We start from the raw sequence: 21,862 nt of genomic DNA, 5'->3' as shown, positions 1-21,862 counted from the left end.
TGTTTTTCAGAGGTAAACAGAAAGGACAGAGATCATATAAATATTTGCTAAACACTTAATTCCAACACACCTTGAGCTTTCACCACTGTTTCTTGTCTTCATTCTCAGCTATTTGGTGATGTTTGTTTCCACTGCAACCGTGTCATAGAAGGTGATGGTATGTATCTGTGGATGGGTGGGACCACTTTGGTATAAGAACACTTGGGAGGTATGAAAAATGAAAGAAGCTGATTGCTGTTTGCTCTTGGTATGCTTCTCAAGTGCTTTACACAGAGAGATGGGCTAACGAGGCAGCACAGCTGCTGTAAGCTGTGTTCCGAGTTGCTAGGACTTATTACATGGGCTAACCAGGCAGGACAGATTGGCAACAACGTAGGGAAAGCAGCTGTGTTTGCTAATGGTCACTAACCAGCCCTGCCAGAAATTCCCTGCCAGAGTTCTAAACAGCACTGTTGACAGCATGTCATGGCTCTCAGCAGACATCACCTAATCAGGAAGTGCTTTGTGGAAAGCTGCAGAGAGTAACAAGGTTAGTCTGGGAACCATCTTTAGTGGTGCCCTTGCAAATCAGCTGAACTGCGGGGACAGTTGGAAAGACAGACAAAGGAAGTTTCATTCTTAGTGTTATCTTTGAAAGAAACACCACTCACAGTCAGATAGAGTCTGGAGTTTAAAGTTTTTTATCTGTGTCTGAGACAGAGACAGAGAGCTTGTCGGTCTTCAAGCCTCATCTAGAGAAGCTCATCTGAGTAACATGAGACAGACAGGTTGGCTACTGTCCACAGTGCTGAGGGAATAGTATTTCCTTGTAAATAAAGAAAAATTAAAAGCTAAAAAAGGCAAAATGGGGCTGGGGATAGCTCAGGGGGTAAATGCTTCTGGTAACATGAGGACTAGAGTTCTGTCCTTAGCACTGTAAATAAATGTTCCTTGTGCAGGGTCCCCAGAACAAGCTGCCAACCAGACTAGCCATAGTGGCTGTTCTGAGTTCAACTGAGAGACCTTTCCTTAAATTAATAAATTGAGAGTGATCAAAGAAAGTTCCCGAGTCAGCCTCAGGCTTCTCTTCACACAGATACACACAGGGGTGTGCACCCACACACAAAGACAAGAGCAGAAAAAAAAAAAAAAAGATGAAACTAAGAAATAGTCTTGCTTAAATTGAAACCTATTTTTTTTAATAATGTGAGTAAAGCCAGACTTGGTGGTACATGCCTTTAATCCCAGCACTCAGGAGGCAGACACAGGCAAATTTCTGAGTTTGAGGCTAGCCTGGTCCACATATAGTGAGTTTCAGGCCAGCCAAGAGCTACATAATGAGACTTTGCCTCTAAAAGCAAATAGTCAAAAAAGTAAGGAAAAAAATAGCCATAATAGGGCTGGTGAAATGGCTCAAGGTTAAGAGCACTGATTGCTCTTCCAGAGGTCAATTCCCAGAAACCATGTGATGGCTAACAACCATCTATAGTGGGGGTCTGATGCCCTCTTCTGGAATTAAGGTGTACATGCAGGTAGAGCACTCATACACATAAAATAAATAAATATTTTTAAAAAATAGCCATAATAAAAAAATAGATTTGTTGGAAGCACATTAATAGCATTGAGTTTTTTGACTATGTTTTGGCAAGAAAAAAAAAAAAAGCTCTTACCAGGCATGGTGATGCACATATATAATTTCAGAATCAGGGAGGCTAAGGTAGGGAGATCAGGAGTTCATCTTAGCCTAGGCTACAGAATAAGACTCTCTCTCTTTTTTTGGGGGGGGGTTTCGAGACAGGCTTTGGAGGCTGTCCTGGAACTAGCTCTTGTAGACCACGCTGGCCTCGAACTCACAGAGATCCACCTGCCTCTGCCTCCCAAGTGCTGGGACTAAAGGCGCGTGCCACCAGCGCCCGGCTATAATAAGACTCTTATGAAAAATAAAGGACCTAGTTGGGTGATGGTGGCACACACCTTTTATCCCAACACTTGGGAGGTAGAGGCAGGCAGATCTCAGTGAGTCTGAGGACAACCTGGTCTACAAATCAAGTCCAGAGCAGCCAGGACTGTTATACAGATAAGCCCTGTCTTAGGAAAAGAGAGAGAGAGAAAAAAAAAAGGAACCTCTCTAGGAAGAAGGCTTAGGCTCCTCCTCCAGGTACTTGGGAATAGCCTTCTTTGTTTTTCAGGGTTGAAAACTGAAGCCCTCCTTCCCACAGTGAAATGTTCCCATGTAATTGGATCTTTTTTCCCCCAGTGGTCTCTGCCCTCAACAAGGCCTGGTGTGTGAGCTGCTTTGCCTGTTCCACCTGCAATACCAAATTAACACTCAAGTAAGTCATTGATCTAGCCCGTTGTGACTACTAAAGCTAGAAGTTTTCAGATGCCATTTAGAATCTAAAAAGGGAAGTGATTGATGCCTGCCTCTTCTTTCTCCTGAGTCCTTCTGAATGTAAATGTTGTTCTTTAATTGTTCCTGTTCTGTCCCTTCTTTGTTCTACTCAAAGGGATAAGTTTGTTGAAATTGATCTAAAGCCAGTCTGCAAATACTGTTATGAGAAAATGCCAGAAGAGTTTAAGAGGCGACTTGCTAAACGGGAGAGAGAAGCAAAGGATAAGGACAAGCAGAGAAAGAGAAAGCCAGTGTGTCTGTAAACGTTCTATCCCCTCCACGCCATTCTCGTTGCTTCTCCTGTGGTCAGTCTTTCAGGGTGCCTTTCCTTTCTGCCTGTCTTGTTCTTTTTTGCATGTTTTTGTGGCCGTCAGAGATTGAAATACTTGTCCTGTGTAGAGTTGGTTCTTTCGCCTATTACAATTATAAAACTTAATGACCCCAAAAAACAAAAACAAGGCTGGGCGGTGGTGGCTCACGCTTTTAATCCCAGCACTCGGGAGGCAGAGGCAGGCGGATCTCTGTGAGTTCAGGGCCAGCCTGGTCTCCAGAGCAAGTGCCAGGAAAAGCTCCAAAGCTACACAGAGAAACCCTGTCTCGAAAAACCAAAAAAAAAAAAAAAAAAAAACTTAATGAGATCCATACTTAACACTGGCTTGTGTGCACACTCCTGCCTCATCTGTGGGCATAACTAAACTAAATATCTTCCCAATGTTTTCTTAGCACAAGAGCTGTTTTGTGGGCAAAAGTTTAAGTACTCCTGCTTTAGCCCGATGGTGGTGGCACACACTTTTAATCCCAGCACTCAGGAGGCAAAGGCAGGAGGATCTCTGTAAAGTCAAGGTCAGTTTAGGCTATCTACAAAGAGAGTTCCTGAACATCTAGAGCAGTTACATACAGAAACCCTGTCTCAAACAAACAAACAGACAAAAAAATTCCTGCTTTAGACAGACTAACTAGTTCTCTTGTTTGTAGTTTATATTTGCCTTTTAGTTCTTCAATAAAAGGAAATAAGAAAATAAAACAAAATTTGTTTTAGAGTTCAAAACACTATGAGGGAAAAAAATAACAATCCTGTTAGTAATTCAACAAAATGTCAAAGATTGAAATACATTCCATAAAGCAAGAGTAAGAGCCCCACTACCATTTAAAGATCACAGAGAAAAGGTGTCTTTGCCACACTATGACAGAAAAGCTGAGCTGAGGCCACAAAAGAGTCAGGCATGTTCTTACAAGCCTGTTCTCACCACCATTTAAACCAAAGTGCCCCTCAAGTATTTGATTTGCCAACTGGCAACATTTAACATTTGAATTAGTATCAGCATTAGTTTCTCTGTGAAAAGCAGATGGAAACCCATGCTTATAGCTGTCAACCTAGTACTTGGGAGGCTGAAACAGAAGGATTGTTTTGAGTTCAAGGCCACCCTGAGCTGTATATAATTATAGTAATATAAAAAATAGAAAAAGGTATTTCTTTTTGTTTGTTTTTTTGTTTTGTTTTGTTTTTTGAGACAGGGTTTCTCTGTGGCTTTGGAGGCTGTCCTGGAACTAGCTCTTGTAGACCAGGCTGGTCTTGAACTCACAGTCATCTGCCTGCCTCTGCCCTTCCGAGTGCTGGGATTAAAGGTGGGTGCCACCAATACCTGACAGAAAAAACTATTTTTAAATATGTGAGTAGGAATTATTCTTGTTAACATTGTTCTTTAAAATCTAACACTCAGGACAGTTGGGTAGATCTCTGTGAGTTCAAGGCCAGACTGGTCTTTATAGAGAGTTCAAACAAACAAAATTATCTCAAAACAAATAGTCCAATTTAATGTGCTTTAAGATGCATTAAGATTTAAGCACATTTTGTAATTATTGTCATTCATAACAGTATACCACTAGGCATGTTCTACAAATGCTTCCCAAGTATAACTTCACAGCAAATGAACAAGTTGTAAAGCTATATACTAACTGAAAGTTACAGACCTTGGAATTCAACAAGAAGCTCCTGCAGTTAGCTGTTTGAATGTGTTAGAGATGGAGACTGACTAAGAGTTGTTTTCTCCAGAACTGTTTACAAGTAGATTGATACTATGTGTTGTTCTAGCTTTAAAAGAAGAATTGTAAATACTTAAGGGTGGACCATTACCTTAGGGTTCAAGAATGATAACCAGTCTTTTTGTCCCTAGTCCCAGTGGCTAAAGTGGCCTGTTACAATTTAAGCTTTTTTTTTTTTTAATTAAGGTGATTTTTCAAAATTAGGAGATAGAAGGAAAATTATTTGTACAGGAAAAATGAAACCATATAGCAGCCTAATTCAAAATACTAAATAGATCCTTCCTTTTACCTTCAAAAAGTAAGTCACTCACATTATAGAAACCAGTTCTTTGTTTAAATAAATTTATTGGTGACAGGCATAGTAGTTTACACTTACAATCCCAGCATTGGGGAGGTTAAGAGAGGAAAATCACTGAGAGTTCTAGGCCAGCCTGGACTCCAGCGGGAGACTATGTCAACAAACTAGTGGGTGGGAGGCACTGAGAAGAAGAACGCATTAGCCTAATACTTCAAAATATGATCAACTTACTTGGGCTGAAGAGACAGCTCCACTTGCTGCTCTTTCAGATCAGAGGACGGGGTTCAAGTCTTGAGCACACACAGCAGCCCACAACCATCTCTAACAGTCCCAGAGATTCGACAGTCTCTTTGAACCTCCATGAACACCAGATAGTGCACAGACACATGTGCAGGCAGAATACTCATGCACATTAAATAAATAAACAAGTAAATAAAATTTGATTTGCTTTATCTAAATTATGTTTACATTAGATTTCCTGGAACACTTAGTAAGACTTAATAAACATTCCAATATAGGTGTATAGGACCATTTTTTAAGTGTATTTTCTTAACTGATACTAATCATTTTTAAGGTTTTTGTTTGTTTTTTCAAGACAGGGTTTCTCTGTAGCCCTTTCTCTTGTGGAACTCTTTGTAGACCAGGCTGTCCACCGACCCGTTTACCAATCATTCTTTACATTTGTCATAAGAATTGAGATTAGAATTACAGTTCTTTATTGACATGAATATAGATACTTTATATTTTTGGTTGTGAGCCTAGCCTTTAACGGCTGAGCTATCTCTCCAGCCCGAATATAGATACTTTATATGGTATGTTACATGCTGTCTTTATATGTAGTTTAATGAACTTACGTTACATTATCGTGTGTGTGGTGTGTGTGTGTGTGTGTGCGCGCGCGCGCGCGCGCACGCGCACGCGCGCGCACACGTGCACGCGCACATGTGTGCACTGTAAACATTTCCACTAATATATTTTTATATATAATTATCTTTAGGAATAAATTTGTGGAGTTTGACATGAAGCCAGTCTGCAAGAAGTGCTATGAGAAATTTCCACTGGAGCTGAAGAAAAGACTTAAGAAACTAGCTGAGACCTTAGGAAGGAAATAAGTTCTGGTTTGGGTTTTGTTTTGTTCTCTCTTCTAGCCAATATTACTTCATTTGATCCACTCTAAAGGTGTATCAAAGCATTAGAGAGAATGGTTTTCTTCATTTCCCTTTGCTGATTTAAAAAGAAAAAAAAAATGTTTATTCCTATGTAAAACACAGATGAAATCAGGACTTTAGCCTTAGCAGTCTGTGGACATTAAAAGCTATATAGCAAAAAAGAGGGGGGGGGAAGGAAAATAAATATGTTAAAGGGTAATTTTAATTAAGCCCTGTCCTCTAAAAAATAAATTTAACTCTTCAAACCCTGCTCTACAGACCAACAATGGATCCATGTGGAAAGAGAACTCATTCCTACAAGTTGTCCTCTAACGTCCACAGGTCACCTCAGTCCTAGGCCAGCCACTGCTGTATACTGAAACCTTGTTTCAAAGAAAGAAAAGTGGCTGTGTATGTCATATGCCTGTGTGCTAATATCTATGCTGCATGCATAACCTTACTTGCCTTGCCTTAGAAAACTGCATCCCCTAATCAGGAATGCTAGATGTTTATATAATACCAAATAAAAATGAATTCTTTGAGCTTTATAGTCAGCTTTTACATGACTTAGATTTTAAAATACTCTAGACTATGCTTTCTTTTATATCATAAGAAAATAATCTCTCACTTATATACTGGAGAAGGATATAAGAAAGAAAAGTAAACTGCCAAAATAATTCCTATACAGTCTTGATGTGTTTATCCAGTTAGTGCTGTAAAAGGAACATTCATATTACTAAGAAGCAAACACTTTTCAGAATGACTTGAATTTTTGTGAAATCACTATGTTTAGTATTCTATTTTCTTCTCCTTATGAACTTCTTCCTTCATACAGTTACTTAATTAGTTTGCTGTAGCTACTAGGATGTCTTTTACATTCTTTAGCAAAACAAAAACTGTACTAGTTAACCTTTAAAATACTGCACACTCTGTGATATTAGAAAAAATGAAGCATTTAAAAATATATTACAGAATTATGCTTTTAAGCTTAATGTAAAATATTCAGTATTCAAATAGGACATGAAATGAAATATTATGCAGCTTGGAATGTATCACTTTCAAAAGTGGGTGTGAGTCAGGGATGGCAGCACTGGTCTTTAATCCCTGCACTCTGGATGCAGAGGCAGACAGATCTCTCAGAGTCCGAGGCTGCATATTGAAACCTTGTTTCAAAAATAGTGGTTGTGTGCATCATATTAACCTGTGTGCTAATATCTGTGCTACATACATAATGTAACTTGCCTTAGAAAACTGTATCCCCTAATCAGGAATTCTAGATGTTTTATATAATACCACATAAAAATTCTTTGACAGAGATTTATAAATGTAGAATCATTTGCCACTGATAAAAACTTTTAAAAATTCTGTTCTCAGGAAGCCAGTGGAGATTAATCCCTGTCCTCTTAGTAGAATGATGCTGGTATATGTTCTATATTTTTTTCATTTCAAATGTCATAATTGGGTTTATCTACTATAAGATAGTAAAAAGGTGTAAATGAGACTTTTAGATTGAAAGAGGGTAGTAAGAATATTAACTTTAGGTAAAAATCAGTTCTGTTTTATAAAAATTTTTATCCTGAAATGTCTGGGCCATTCTTTTTATATAAACTCACTATGCAAAAGTATGAACATTTTAAAAATGTTTCTGCTGCTAACATGTTACTTTTTATTTTTTTTTTTTAAGTTATCAAGATGTGTATATAGCCAACATTGCTGGCTATGGTGACTCCCATAGTAGTCTCAGCACTTGGGAGGCTGAGACAGGAAGGTTGTCATGAGTTAGAGGTCATTCCTAGGTTACGGTGTGAGATGCTGTCCCCCAAGACATCCCCACAAGCAGAAACACTATTTATTGCTTTGCCATAAAGGGTTCTCAGGGGCCTGGAAAGAGCTCAATTGGTAAAGTACTTGTCACACCAGCCTTAGGACCTGAGTTTGAACCTGGAGGCAAGCAGATCCCTGGATTCCCTGGGTGGCCAACCCAACCTAACTGATGAGCCCCAGATCCAAGGGGAAAACCTGGCTGGGACACCCAAGATTGACATCTAGCCTCCACATGCACATACACAAATGTACATGTTCAGAAATGTACACTAAAAGGATATCTCAGGATGCTATTACTCTGCCATTAAAATGTCTGTAATTATGAATTTAAAAAAAAATTCTTGGTTATGCACATACATTTCTGTTTTCAGATAACTAACTTGTAACCAGCTACTTTATTTTTTAATATTCTTTTGGGATTAAGAAAATCATAAATGATTAAAAACAATACATGCTTTGTGTTTGTTTAGCAGTTTAAAATTGTCTTTGACAAGAAGAACCAAAATTTCTTCAGTGTGCCTTTGTCAGCTAATAATGGCAAGCAGTGAATACCTTAAAAGTATTTATGAAGTATTATACACGAATTTAGGCAAGTGTAACTTGTAGTCTAGGGTCTTGATGCTAAGTTCTTAACGGACCTCACTGGAAATAGAGAGCAGAAAAGCAAGCATTTACATGCTTCCCTCATACTCTGGAGATACATGGCCTGAGCCTGTGCTGACCCATCTCACATGTCATCACACAGCCCCCACTGCTGTCTTTGCTCAGTCCTCTTCAGACAGGAATATTCCTGCAAGTGTGACTTGGTAATAACATGATACTTGAGCTAGAGATGGCACCTCTCTCCGTGTGGATGTCATTGGAGCCCTTAGTGTGGAAGAAGATGATGGAGAGTTTTAAGTGCAAAGACAAAGACTTGGTGTAGTTCCTGTTTGTTGTTGTGTTTCACTGGCTGCATTTGCCAGTGAACATCTCCATTTGAATTTTTAGGGGCAATCTGAAATAATAATGCTTATCAATTTCTAAGTGCCCTTTTGGTCCTTAGTTATCCTAATGTAATGGGGAAAATGGGTACAGATAAAATATTTTTTGTGTGGTGTTCAAAGCATTATTAACACTTTGCCTGAAATAGCTCTCCCCCCCCCCCGGGGGGTGGGGGTTGAGACAGGGTTTGTCTGGTAGTCCTGGCTGTCCTGGAACTTGCTCTGTAGACCAGGCTGGCCTTGAACTCACAGATATCCACCTGCCTCTGCTTCTGCCTTCCCAATGCTGGGATTAAAGGCATGTGCCCCCACCGCCCAGTACCTGAAACAGGTCACTTTGCCTCATCCATTTGCCAAAGTAGCTGATTCCAAGTTAAGGAAACTTTGACATAGGCTGATAATATTCTTGTATTTTATTTTAGATTGTAAGCTTAATGGCAGGAAATTGTATCAATAATGTGCTTTTTATATAGCAGCCATTGCTGTATACCTTTGGTGCTTAATAAATGTTCATGATTATTCATAATGTGTTATGTGTCATTTAGTTTAACCTCTTTTTGAAGATTCAAATATTCGATGTAATATAGTAGAAACATTCATACCTGTGAATAAAAGCCTGACAGTGGTGACAAAATGGCCTGGGTATTGTATATAAGACAAGTTTTAGTACCTTTTGTGTTAACTTTTCCTGGGGCACCACCTCAGATGGAGAACCCTTCCACCCATATGGCTTGCTGATGTGTTGACTTCACTGGACTGGTTTCCAGAGCATGGGGAAGGCTCTTTACAGGAGTGTAGATAACTCCAAAACAGCTGCATCACAGTAAAGTGAACGTCAGCACTGGGACAGCCTCCCCAAGACTGCATAAATGGAGCCCACACCTTTCAGTCACCTTTCCTCCTGTATACTCACTCACTCTAGCGACTCTCACCACCGTGTGCCACTTGGGCACAATCGCAGGCATCTAGGGGTGTGGGTCTCGAGAGGGAATGAATGGCTGTTGTTTCAAGTGAGGGCTTAATGACTTCCCCTGTGAGGAAACAGCTCTATCTTGCTTGGGGCCTCTTGGGGGTAGTTAGCAGCTATGATTAAGATGGTCCTTGCTGTTTTACTTCAAGGTTAATATTCCAATGCCAGAATGTCAGAATAAATGCTAATGTTTTTTTCAGTCCTGGGATTTCAGTCCTAGGCCTGGCCTTGTGATTGCTAGATACACCAGTTCATTTCCACATTGACCAAATGCCTGACAAGCAGCCATGTAAGGGATGAAGAATCTCTCATCATGAGGAAACATGAGTCAGCTTGCTCTCATCTGAGCAGATCAGGAAGTAGAGAGAGGGCTTCAGCTGGAATCCGTCTAGGCTATAACCCCTAAGATCCTGGGGCCCTGTGGAGATAGGTGGTACTCAAACCAGAACATTCAGTAAGGGCTCTGCCACTGAACTGAATGCCTTAACTTTTTCATGTCTTTTTTTTTTATTGTTTTATGTGAGTGTTTTGCCTGTGTGTTAATATAGGCATCGTGTGGTTCCTGAAAAGGAATTACCATATAATACTCCTGGAACTGGGTGGTTGTGAGCCACTATATGGCTGCTGGGAACTGAACCCAGGCCATTTTGAAGGAGCAATAAATGCTCTTAATCACTGAGTTGTTTCTCCAGCCCCCCCGCCTTGTATGTCTTGACATATATCTGAATATAACATCTAGCCACCTGCACCATGCATGTTGGGAAGAGGCTCACAGCCAGGGCATTTCTCTTCCAGTATTCAACTTTTCCTTGGCAAAACTGCTTGAAATTTGTTAAATTTGGGAGATCCCTAGGGCTCTGGGTTGAGCCATGCATCCCTTTTCCTCCCTCTAAGATGGTGGGACAGAATGCCTCCATGGGGCAGTTGTAATAGGTCAGGCACAATGGCAGGACTGCTGGAAAGGGGCGGGCGGGAGGCTTCCTAGAAGAACTGGATGCTATGAGAAATAGGAGCTTGCTAGAAAGGAAGCCAGCAGTGGATTCCCATGCCTACACCAGCATCTATCTATCTAGACTCCTAAGCTAGTAAGCTGACTACATACACGTCCAGCTGCCCCGTTGTCTCACCACTCCAAAATTCATTATCCAGCTGTGGAGAGACCATGAGATCGTCTGTCCCTGACAGTGCCACCCACTTCCAGGTTGAACAGCTTCCCTGGCAGTCTAGACAATAGATGATAACCTGTTTTAAAACAAGAGGACAGAGGTTAAGTACAATAGACAAGTGGAGAGTTTATTGTTTTGTAATGGGGTCACCTGTATCATCCAAGCTGACCCTAAATTCCTAGGTTCGAGCAGTTCTGTTTATGGCCCAAGACTCTGGAACTACAAATGCACTGATATATCTGACTCAAAAAAACTTTTTGTAATAATACAGTGACACTCATGAACTGGTGTCAGCTAACAGTTACTGAAAAGCAGAACTTGAAGCCTTGACAGGGAAGGTTGTCCTTACCATACCCGGATGAAGGATCAAGGTTTCAGATGACTGATGGAGAAAGAGGCCAGTCCCATGGAATTTGCATTTAGCTGCTCAGAATACACACTCTGTAATTACACAAAATGCCTTGATCAATGTTTGCTAGTTCCTTTATCTTTTCAGAACAATAGAACAAATTAAGTCCAGTGGCTCTATATGAGGAATAGTTACCTCCAAAATGATAATAATTTAAAATATTTTAGTTAATAATACAAAATATCTATAGCATTGCTGAATGCTGGGGAAATTATTCAGCTTTTTTTTCCTTGTCATTTTGTGTTTTGTTCTGTTTGAGACAGGTTCTCACTGTGTAGTACTGAGTGCTGGGATTAAAAGTATGCACTACTACACCTACCTTAATTATTCAACTTTTAAACAGAATATTATAACAGATGCTGATTCAAATTTATTTCCTTCAAAAACCCAAATTCTTTCCCTTACTTTAAACGTATACACACTCACACACTCAGGAAATCCTTATAATCAATATTAAAAGCAGACTCCAAGAAAGTCCTATAGGTACTAAAAGGCTTATTTTAAAGATAAGGGTGGGACCAGTGAGATGACTCTGGGTAAAGGTGCTTACCACCCAGCATGATGACCTGAATTTGATCCCTGGGGCCTACATGGTACAAGGAAAAAACTGACTTTGGCAATTTTTCCTTCCTCTGACCTTCACATGAGCACTGGCATGTACATACTTACACACACACACACTTCTACAAATGTTCTTCTGTTTGTTTTTTTTAATGAGTCTTTGGGGCTAGAACGATGGCTGCTCTTCCAGAGGACCCAGGTTCAATCACAGCACCCGCAAAGCAGCTCACAACTGTCTGTAACTCCAGTTCCAGGGGATGTGATGCCCTCACACAGACATGCATATAGGTAAAACACCAATGCACAAAAAAAGAGAAAGAAATCATTTAAATTTTTTAAATGAGCTGTCATAATGGGATTCACTTTTAATTCCAGCACTCTGGAGGAGGCAGAGGCCGAAGCAGGATGATCTCTGAGTTCAAAGCCAGCCTTGTCTAGATAATGAGTTCCAGGCTAGCCAGACTTACAGAGACTGTCTTTTAAACCAAACCAAACAAGTAAGTTTGTGTGTGTGTGTGTGTGTGTGTGTGTGTGTGTGTGTGTGTGTGTGTGTAAAAACACAAAAATATTTATCAGTGGTTTTTCAGGTTTTGTCTAAGGACTTTAGACGATGGAGGGATTCTATACAGCTAATGGTTTTAGATGCCAAAATAGATGCTGAACTGCAATAGTGTAAATGCTAGATAGAGTTCCTATCTCACTGAATTCAAATTCAAAGTTACAGCTGGAAGTAAAACTCACAATCACCCTGCCAGAAGCAGATTGCACTTAACAGTAAAGATGTTGACATTCAGTAAGTGGAGACTTAGTCCTTTGGTGCCACAGTTCTATTATGGTGTTGGGAGTATAGCCTAGTAGTTAAACACCAGCCTGACCAGGCCTGAGAAGGCCCTGGTTCAGTGTATTGCACCAGAGAAAAAAAGATGTTTTTGTTTTGTTTTGTTTGGTTGGTTGATTGGTTGGGTTTTTTTGTTTTTTTGAGACAGGGATTCTCTGTGGTTTTGGAGACTGTCCTGGAACTAGCTCTTGTAGACCAGGCTGGTCTTGAACTCACATCTACCTGCCTCTGCCTTCAGAGCGCTGGGATTAAAGGCATGCACCACCACCGCCCAGCTGAAAAAAAGTTTTTTAAGTTCTCATTTGATAGAAAAATAGGAAGTGGAATGGGTAATCCCAAGGCTTTAGAGGCCATTTTCTTTTCCTAAATGTTTAACCCTCCCATGGATGCTACCTGAAGTCCCAGATGGAGACACAGTGGACTGCCCAATACTGCCCATTGTCTCCTGGGAGTCCTAGAAATGGGAAAGGGCAGGCATGTAGGACCATTGGTCTCATGATCTGTAGAGCAAAGGTTAAAAATCAACATAGTTAAAACCCCTCTTTGGAGGTACCAGAACAAGCTTACAACTGGCAGTGTAAGGTCTGCATCTACAGCTCAAATAGAAGACCCCAAAAGTAGATTTACAAGCCAGGTGATGGTGGCACACTCCTTTAATCCCAGCACTGGAGAGGCAGAGGCAGGCAGATCTCTGAGTTCAAGGCCATTCTGGTCCACAGAGTGAATTACAGGACATCCAGGGCTACACAGAGAAACCCTGTCTTGAAAAAAGAAAAAAAAATCATGTTTCTATTGGATGTATGTCACGTTTACATTACCATAAAGTGAATAAGTCTTAAGTTTCAGATCCCTACTTTCAGGAATGGGTGGTTGTACATGCCTTTAGCTCTAGCACCATGGATGCAGAGGCACACAGATATATCTGTGAGTTCAAAGGTAGCCTGGACTACAAATTGAGTTTCAGGCCAGCCAGGACCACACAGTGAGAACCAATCTCAAAAACAAACAAAAAACCCCAAAACACAATATTGCAAAAGGAACTTAAGTGCCTTACGAAAAGCATTTTGTAAAGTGAAGTAAGACATATCAAAATAGTCCAGCGTGGGTGGCACAGGCCTTTAATCCCAGCACTGGGGAGGCAGAAGCAGGCAGATCTCTGTGAGTTGGAGGCCAGCCTGGTCTACAGAGTGAGTTCAAGGACAGGTTCCAAAACAATACAGAGGAACCCTGTCTCGAAAAACCAACAAAACAAACAACAACAACAACAACAAAATGTCAAAATTCCTAATTCATGCAGAAATAGGAACTGCCTGTCTCGGGAGGGGGAAGCCTGTTCTTTTGCTTTTGCTTTTGGTGATCAGAATAATCCAGGGCATCAAGTGCTGAGTGATCTCTAAAAAATTAAAACTAATTTCCAACTTATTCTTTGACAATTTTATACTTGTATATAATAATGTGTTTTGGTCAAAATCACCCATCTTTCTCCTCCCCCCCCAATATTTCTTCCCTCTTCCCCTTTATTTTACTTATTTATTTGGTTTACTTTTTTCTCTGAGAGTCGCTGTCTCTCAGGGAAAGCAGAAAAGGGAGGTTTGGGAATGGGTGTGTGAAGAGGAGGGGGATCCATTGAACTGGAGGAGGAGGAGAGAGAAGGACCAGGATGCTGATATGGGGGCTTTAAACTGTCAACTTGTGTGTAGGGGCCAAGGGAGCCTGGAGGCTAGCATAGACTTTGATATACCTATAGGAGCCACAGGCATATGCCAACTGCATAGCCAGAGGCAAGGGAAATGATTCCTTTTGACTGACGGAAACCTGTTTGGTGAACCTGTTTCACAAGATCTGGTGGAAACCTGGCGTTTATCTAATCTCTGAATTAGTCCAGATTGAGCCTGTGTCTAGACTCAATTTTGGAGTCAGTGGGTCTGCCCTTTTTGGGGGTGGGTGAGGTACCCTTTGGACCTGGTAATAAGGTCAATGCCCTGTAGACCTACAACATTCTAAGCTCTCGCCACATCACTGCAGTTTTAATCTTAGGTCTTTGCAGACACAGCTTCTTTTCAGAAATTCTCACAACTCTTGATTCACAACCTTGAGACTATTACTTTTTTTTCTTTTTTCTTTTTCTTTAAGATACGGTTTCTCTGTGTAACCGCCCTAGGCTGTCATGGAACTGACTCAATAAGTCAGGTTGGCCTCGAACTCAACAGAGATCCACCTGCCTCTGCCTCTCAAGTGCTGGGGGTTGGTTAAAGGTGTGGTCCACCACTGCCCGGCAAAACTATTAGTTTAAAAAAGATTTTAATGTTTGTGTGTATCTCAGCACGTGTGTGCTCGGGTGCTACAGAGGTGAAAGATTTAGACCCTCGGAACTGGTTAGGGGTGGTTGTCGGCAACCAGATATGGGTGCTGGGAACTGAACTTGGGTCCTTCGGAGTAGCCAATATAACTTATAATTTATTACCGCTAATTGTTAAGTCACAAAACAGGACCCCAAACGGCAGTGCTGTTAACAATGTCGTAGATGGCCGGCCGCCCCGATTCTCACCCGGGGAAACAGAAACATTTTAGAATTTTTTTTAAAGATTTATTTATTTATAAATAAATGTATACAGTGTTCTGCCTGCATGTATGTCTGCGGGTCAGAGAGGGCACCAGACCTCATCACAGATGGTTGTGAGCCACCATGTGGTTGCTAAGAATTGAACTCAGTACCTGCGGAAGAACAGGCTGTGCTCTGATCCTCTGAGCCATCTCTCTCCAGCCCCAGAAACATTTTAAATTCAGCATTCCTCAGAAATCTAAGGATCCTGGTTTGTGTTCGTCAGGAAAGCCATCACTTCCCTTTTTTGCCCCTAACGGTCTATTACGCCGGGAAAAGTGCATCTCACCATGTAACGCCAATATTTCAACCATGTTTGGTTTATCCAAACATAAAGTCTTGGCCCAGTATTAACTATTATTCTGTTGAAACGAAAAGACAATGATGAAGTTCGTCTCTTTAAAAGGAAATCAACTTTTAAAATTTGACTAGATGGAGCGTCAAAAAGGTCGGACTCTCAGGGCGCTGTCATTTTGGGTCCTCTTTGTGATGTACCACTAATGAAATATATAAAGAGTTTTTTACACCCCCCCTCCCGGGGGGAAGAGTTATTCACATTCGTTTGAAAAGGGGGGAATATATATATATATAGAGAGAGAGACAGACAGAGAGAGAGAGAGAGAGAGAGAGAGAGAGAGAGAGAGAGAGAGAGAGAGAGAGAGAGAGAGAGAGAGAGAGAGAGAGAGAGGAGAGAGAGAGAGAGAGAGAGAGAGAGAGAGAGAGAGAGAGAGAGAGAGAGAGAGAGAGAGAGAGAGAGAGAGAGAGAGAGAGAGAGAGAGAGAGAGAGAGAGAGAGAGAGAGAGAGAGAGAGAGAGGAGAGAGAGAGAGAGAGGAGAGAGAGGAGAGAGAGAGAAAACGGTAACGTGGTCTGAAGGCGGGAGGCGACAAACAGGCGCGTCAGACCGCAGCGTGGCGCACGGTGATGACGCGAGTCGCACGCGCCGCCCCCATCCGTTCGCGACGGAGCTGCGTCACCGGTGTTCGGTGCTCACCTCCTGGAGACAGCGGCGGCTGTAGGCCCCAGGGCTGGCCTCCCGCTCTCGGGGAGCCTGGTCGGCGGCGCGATGAGGCGCAGCAAGGCCGAGGTGGAGCGGTACATCGCCTCGGTGCAGGGCTCCGCCCCGTCGCCGCGAGAGGTGAGCAGGTCCGGCCCAGCCGGCCGGCCAGCCGGCGTCATGGCTCCCGGCGGCCTCGGCTCCGGCTGGAGCGGAGGCGGCCGCGGGCGGCGTGGCGTGGCGCTGCTGAGCACCGGAGGCGCGGGCACTGCGGCCGCCCGCGTTTCCTCTTCATGGCGGGCCGCGGGCTCACTCGGGCCTCGTTGCCTCGGTCTCGGCGGGGCAGGCCGGCTTGGGGCGCTCTTCGGGGCTCGCCTGGCAGCGGCAGGCGCCTTCGGCCCCCGGGATAGACAGATCCGGCGACGCAGGCCGTGTCTGCCCGGGAGGTTGACGCCGCCCGGCGGGGGGCTTTTACCGTTGTGCGGGTGGCTCCGTGGACATGGAGCGGACGAACAGCCGCATTCGCAGGGCGCGTCGCACGGGAGGCCCTTAATTGGAGTCTTCCGTTGCTGTGCCCCGCTCCTTACATCGCCTTTCCCAAAATCTCCTTTGGAAGCTATCTTGGCTTTTTAAAAAGTTCTTTTACTTAAAGGTAGAAGGTCAGAAATTTTAAATTCTTTACAGGCAGTAGTTGCTGTGCCTTAACGTTGCTAACGTTTTCCCGTAACATGTTCCGTGGCTGTTTTTCTAATTTTGAAATCATTCATGTGTTTATGATTATTTTATATTCTTCAAGAGGGTTCGCCGGTGGAGATGTTCAGAGGCTCTAGAGTCAGTTTTTCTGGGGTTGAAGAGTCGGGTTTTGCCATTTCTAAACTGTAATTTGATATAGTATAGACTTTTCATCAATAAAAACACAGTTTTGATTCATGTTAAACATTTAGGGCAACCTTGAAATACAGCGAGCTTCAGTTTATCTATTGCAAACACACAGTTCAGTTTGTCTTTTTTTTAATTCTGAAAAATAGTTGTCTCTAAGGGTTTTATGATCGTCCATTTATACAAAAATGCACGGATGCACAAGTCCCTTATGCAAACAGCATAGTTTTCTGTTACCTTTAATCTTTTCTTAGGTAGTTTGAAAGAGTTAGATAATCCAGTCCAATAAAAATAACCCCTCAAAACTAGAATCCAAAGTGATCTTAAGAAATTTCATGTTTAATGCTGGGCAGTGGTGGCACACGCCTTTAGTCCCAACACTTGGGAGGCACAGACTAGCCTGGTCTACAGAGTGAGTTCTAGGACATCAGGGCTGTTACACAGAGAAAACCCTGTCTTGGAAAACAAAACAAAATTCAACTTCATTTAATGCTGTATGCCACAGGGGAAATTTTACAGCCAGTTTCCTCTGATGTGTCAAAATCAAAGTTCCAGGGCACAAAACATTATCAAATGAAAATACCTTCAGGTTTCTGTGTATAAAGTCTACATTAAACAAATGTATTTATATTGACTTGGGTCTTGTCACCAGGATATCTCATATGCTTGAAAATACTTAAAAACCTGAAGGAAAAAAGCAAAACCCAGAGACGCTGAAATCTATTAATGCCAAGCATTTCAAATAAGGCATACTCAAATAATAGTACCTAATACTATAAAAATAGTTGTTAAATTTTGTTAGGAACAGTGACAAGCAAATAATTTGTATGTATTCAGTTTTGCTTTTTCTGTTTCTGACTGGCCTTGAAGTCACAGAGCCTTTGCCTCCCAATTGCTTGTGTGCACCATTGAAGGTGTGCACCATGCCCAGCTACCAACATATTTTTTAAAAATACTTTTTGATGTAAGATTGGTTGGGTTGGATAGTGACCAACTTGGAGAGCAACAACCATAAGAAAGTTTGTCATAACTATTTTCATTCATTGTTCACTTTTGTGGCATTAACACAGTGTGTTGTTTAACCAAAACCCTTTGTAGTTAAAAAAAAAAAAAAGTTATGCCAAACAAGTTCTGTAACCACTAAGAAATAATGCCACAGGCCCTTCTTTCCTGTGCTCCTGGTGACCTGTATTTTATGTTTTGTATTTTATGAATTTGGTTATTGATATTTCATGTTTGTAGGATATTATATTTTGTTCTTTTGTGTCTAGATCATTTCACTTGGTGTATTTTCAAGATCATTCATGTTGTGGCAGGTGTTAAGAGTCATCTTTTTTTTTTTTTTTTTTTTTTGGTTTTTCGGGATAGGGTTTCTCTGTGGCTTTGGAGGCTGTCCTGGAACTAGCTCTTATAGACCAGGCTGGTCTCGAACTCACAGAGATCTGCCTGCCTCTGCCTCCCGAGTGCTGGGATTAAAGGTGTGCGCCACCAACGCCAGGCGAGTCATCCATTTTTAATGGCTGAATAATAATATATATATATATATATACTTAGGTATGCCACATTTTGCTTATTCATTTACTGCTGATTGACATTTAGGTTGTTTGTATCTTTTGCCCAATACATACAATGTAGCAAACAATGATGTAAAAATATTTTAGTGTCTGCTTTTAATTCCCTTGAGTTTACAACAGGTTTTCTGAGGAGCCCTCAAACTCCTTTCTATAGTGACTGTACTTTCTTATGTTCCTGCTGTCAATTTATAGGTTTTCAATTTCTTTATTTTTTTTACCAATGTTTCAAATTCAAATTTATTATCTTATTTCATTTTACTGAGAGAGAGAGAGAGAGAGAGAGAGAGAGAGAGAGAGAGAGAGAGAATAAGCGCTCTTGTGGGAGTCAAAGGAAAGTTTGCTAGAGTTGGTTCTCTTCTCTTGGCCTAGGGATGGAGTTTAGGTTTGTGGACTTGAGGGAAAGGTACCTTTACCTGCTGAAGCCACGTTGCCAGCTTTAATTATCTTAAATCTTTAGTTTTGTTTTTTTGAGACTTTTTTTTGTTTTTGTTTTTTTTTTTGGTTTTTTTTTTTTTTTTTTTTTTTTTTTGGTTTTTCGAGACGGTTTCTCTGTGTAGCTTTGGAGCCTATCCTGGCACTTGCTCTGGAGATCAGGCTGGCCTGGAACTCACAGAGATCCTTCTGCCTCTGCCTACCGAGTGCTGGGATTAAAGGCGTGCACCACCACTATCCACTATCTGAAATCTTTTAAACAGATTTAAAATTTATTTTTATTAGTTTATTTAATATTATTTTATGTGCATTGGTGTGAAGGTATCGAATCTGGAACTGGAGTTACAGTTGTGAGCTGCCATGTGCATGCTGGGAATTGAACCTGGGTCTTCTGGAAGAGCAGCCAGTGCTCTTAACTGCAGAGCCATCTTTCCAGCCCCCTTTAAAATTTATTTTATGTGTATGGATGTTTTGCCTATGTTTATCTCTATGTCTCATATGTGTTCCTGTGCCTTCGGAGGCCAGAAGAAAGCATCATCAGATCCCCTGGCACTGGAGTTACTGATGGTTGTGAGCTGCCATGTTGGTTCTGGGAGTCAAACGTAGATCCTTTGAAAGAGCAGCCAGAGAGCTCTTAATCACCGAGCCATCTCTCCAGCCCGTTATCTTAAATATTATGTTCCTGTAGTTTACAAATTTATGTTAGCAACATATCTCCTCTACTTGCCCTTCTAATGAACTTGCAAAAACACATACACATTGGTTATATAGCTTTGTAGGTTTTTAAGGGCTGGAATGATGGCCCAGAGGTTAAGAGCACTGGTTGCTCTTCCCAGGACTCACATGGCAGCTCACAACTAACTTGGGGATCAGATGCTTCTGGATTCTGCAGGCACTGAATGCACATGCTGCACAGACATACAAGTAGGCAAGGCACCCAAACAAATCAAATCAAATAATATAAATAATAAGTAAATAAAGGCTCAGGCCTTTAATCCTAGCATTTTGGAGGCTGGACTAGGAGAATCACTGTGAGTTCATTTGCAGCCTGAGCTACAGCAGCATTTCTGGTCAGTTTGTGAGAACATGGCTTAAAAACAAAAACGGATTCTGTTACACATAGAAATTGGGTTACTTTCCAAATGGATGTAGAAAAGGATTAGTTGTTTAATGGATGGGTTATTTAATAGGTATTGCTTGAAAATTAATAGTTGGTTAATGACTTTTAGAAACAAAGGGTCCAGTGTATGCTACTTACTTACAAAAATAAGTATTAGATTTCAAAGTAATTTTAGAGAAAAAGAATATAGAGATGAAAATTTTATGAATCTCAGGTGAGAATGGCCTTTCTTAGCATATAACCACTAAAGAGTAAACAGAAAAGAAAACATTTTTGCTAAAAAAAAATCAATCTTGTTTTTAAATACATTGAACACTGAAACAAATGACAACTGGATACATTTTGAAATAACCTTAAGTATCAGTGGCAAGAGTCCTTAAGGAGCAGCTTGATGTGTAACTCAGTTCTAAGAGTGCTTGTCCAGCATCATGAAGCCCTGGCTTTGGTTGCCAAAACCAAATAAGATTGGGCATAGCAACCCATAATTGTGATCTCAGTATCCAGGAGTAGAGGCAAAAGGGTCAGAAGTTCAAGGTTTATATCTCCCCCCCCCCACACACCTCCTGCCAGAAAAATCCTTAAGGATTAGTTAATTATCATTTTCCGGCTACAAAATTGGTGATCATGAAAGTTTATTGAGAATGTATACTTAGTATTTGATTATACTTATAAAAGTGTCTTAACTCAAGAGGTGATCCTCCTCTGCATACTAAATTAGCAGAGATTAAAGAAATGAAAAAAAAAAACCTGAGTTCTTAGACATTCTAATACTGAGTAGAACTGGTTACAAACATTGCTGAGGAAAGTGAGTAATATAAGGAAAAGAGTAAATTTTTAGAATTTTTAAACTGTCCTTGAAATTAATCCCAAGGAAATCATGATTGCAAAATTGTGCTTCAATATATATTGAATACTTATTACCACCTGTAGTTCAGTGGTTGGAATCTAGCAACTAGGGTCATACACGAGTGTGCCCTATAGTTGAAGGGATAGATAAACACATACAAAACAATAAAAGCAGTTAGGACTTTGATCACTGCTGTTAAGGACATAAGCAGAATGTTGTGGTAATGACACCCGGAGACTAGCTCTCTGAAACAGTGCTGTGTTCTAGAGGTCTTTTGAAGCCTTCAGCTAGAATGTTCTGATACTGGCATTCTAAGTATCAGAATTTATACTGGTTTTAGTTCATTAGTTCAGACACCAGATATCAAACTTTAGTTCCCAAATTCCCTTTTTGAAGGATAATTACTGAGACAGCTTGTCAGTAGTAGAGTAAAGCTGATAGGTCTCAGGAATGTCTGAACCAGTTCTATTGTCAACATCCCAAGATAGCTAAATTATCCATCACAGAAAGAGGAAAAACAAACAGGAGTGCCTCCTGCTTCCAAGAAAAAAGTCTTTGTAATACTTGAGTATCCAAAGCCATTGGCAACTTTAATTTTAACGTGTGTGAGTGTTCTGCCTACATGTATGTGTATGCCGCTGTGTGCTTGGTGCTCATGGAGCTCAGAAGAAGTGGAGAGCTGCCTTGTGGGTGCTACTCTTCGCCACTCAGCCATTTCTCCGCCCCTAGACCATAGCTTGTGTGAAGCTGTACTCTGGACTTGGCAGTTTATGGTAGTAAATATCCAGGATATGAAATAGGT

At 41.1% G+C, this 21,862-nt stretch overlaps 2 protein-coding genes across 4 annotated transcripts in view; both read left to right on the top strand.

The window, feature by feature from the left end:
- Window positions 1-9,193, top strand: part of Lims1 (LIM zinc finger domain containing 1) — a 106,783-nt gene extending 97,590 nt beyond the window's left edge. For 2 of the 3 annotated variants that reach the window (XM_027388350.2, XM_027388347.2), the window contains exons 8-10: window positions 109-157; window positions 2,237-2,312; window positions 5,710-9,193. In XM_027388350.2, coding sequence (XP_027244151.1) covers window positions 109-157; window positions 2,237-2,312; window positions 5,710-5,824 — 240 coding nt within the window. In that variant the 3' untranslated portion in view covers window positions 5,825-9,193. Of the gene's footprint in view, window positions 1-108; window positions 158-2,236; window positions 2,313-2,486; window positions 2,650-5,709 lie in introns of those variants that run through there. The other variant, XM_035453278.1, reaches the window with a different exon arrangement.
- Window positions 9,194-16,164: 6,971 nt separating this feature from the next.
- Window positions 16,165-21,862, top strand: part of Ranbp2 (RAN binding protein 2) — a 56,773-nt gene continuing 51,075 nt past the window's right edge. The window contains exon 1 of the mRNA XM_027388341.2: window positions 16,165-16,349. Coding sequence (XP_027244142.1) covers window positions 16,278-16,349 — 72 coding nt within the window. The 5' untranslated portion in view covers window positions 16,165-16,277. The remainder of the gene's footprint in view (window positions 16,350-21,862) is intronic.

Source organism: Cricetulus griseus, assembly GCF_003668045.3.
Source record: "Cricetulus griseus strain 17A/GY chromosome 1 unlocalized genomic scaffold, alternate assembly CriGri-PICRH-1.0 chr1_1, whole genome shotgun sequence".
NCBI classification, from domain to species: Eukaryota; Metazoa; Chordata; class Mammalia; order Rodentia; family Cricetidae; genus Cricetulus; species Cricetulus griseus.
The sequence above is the reverse complement of the archived record's forward strand: the minus strand, read 5'-3'. Positions and strand labels throughout refer to the sequence as shown.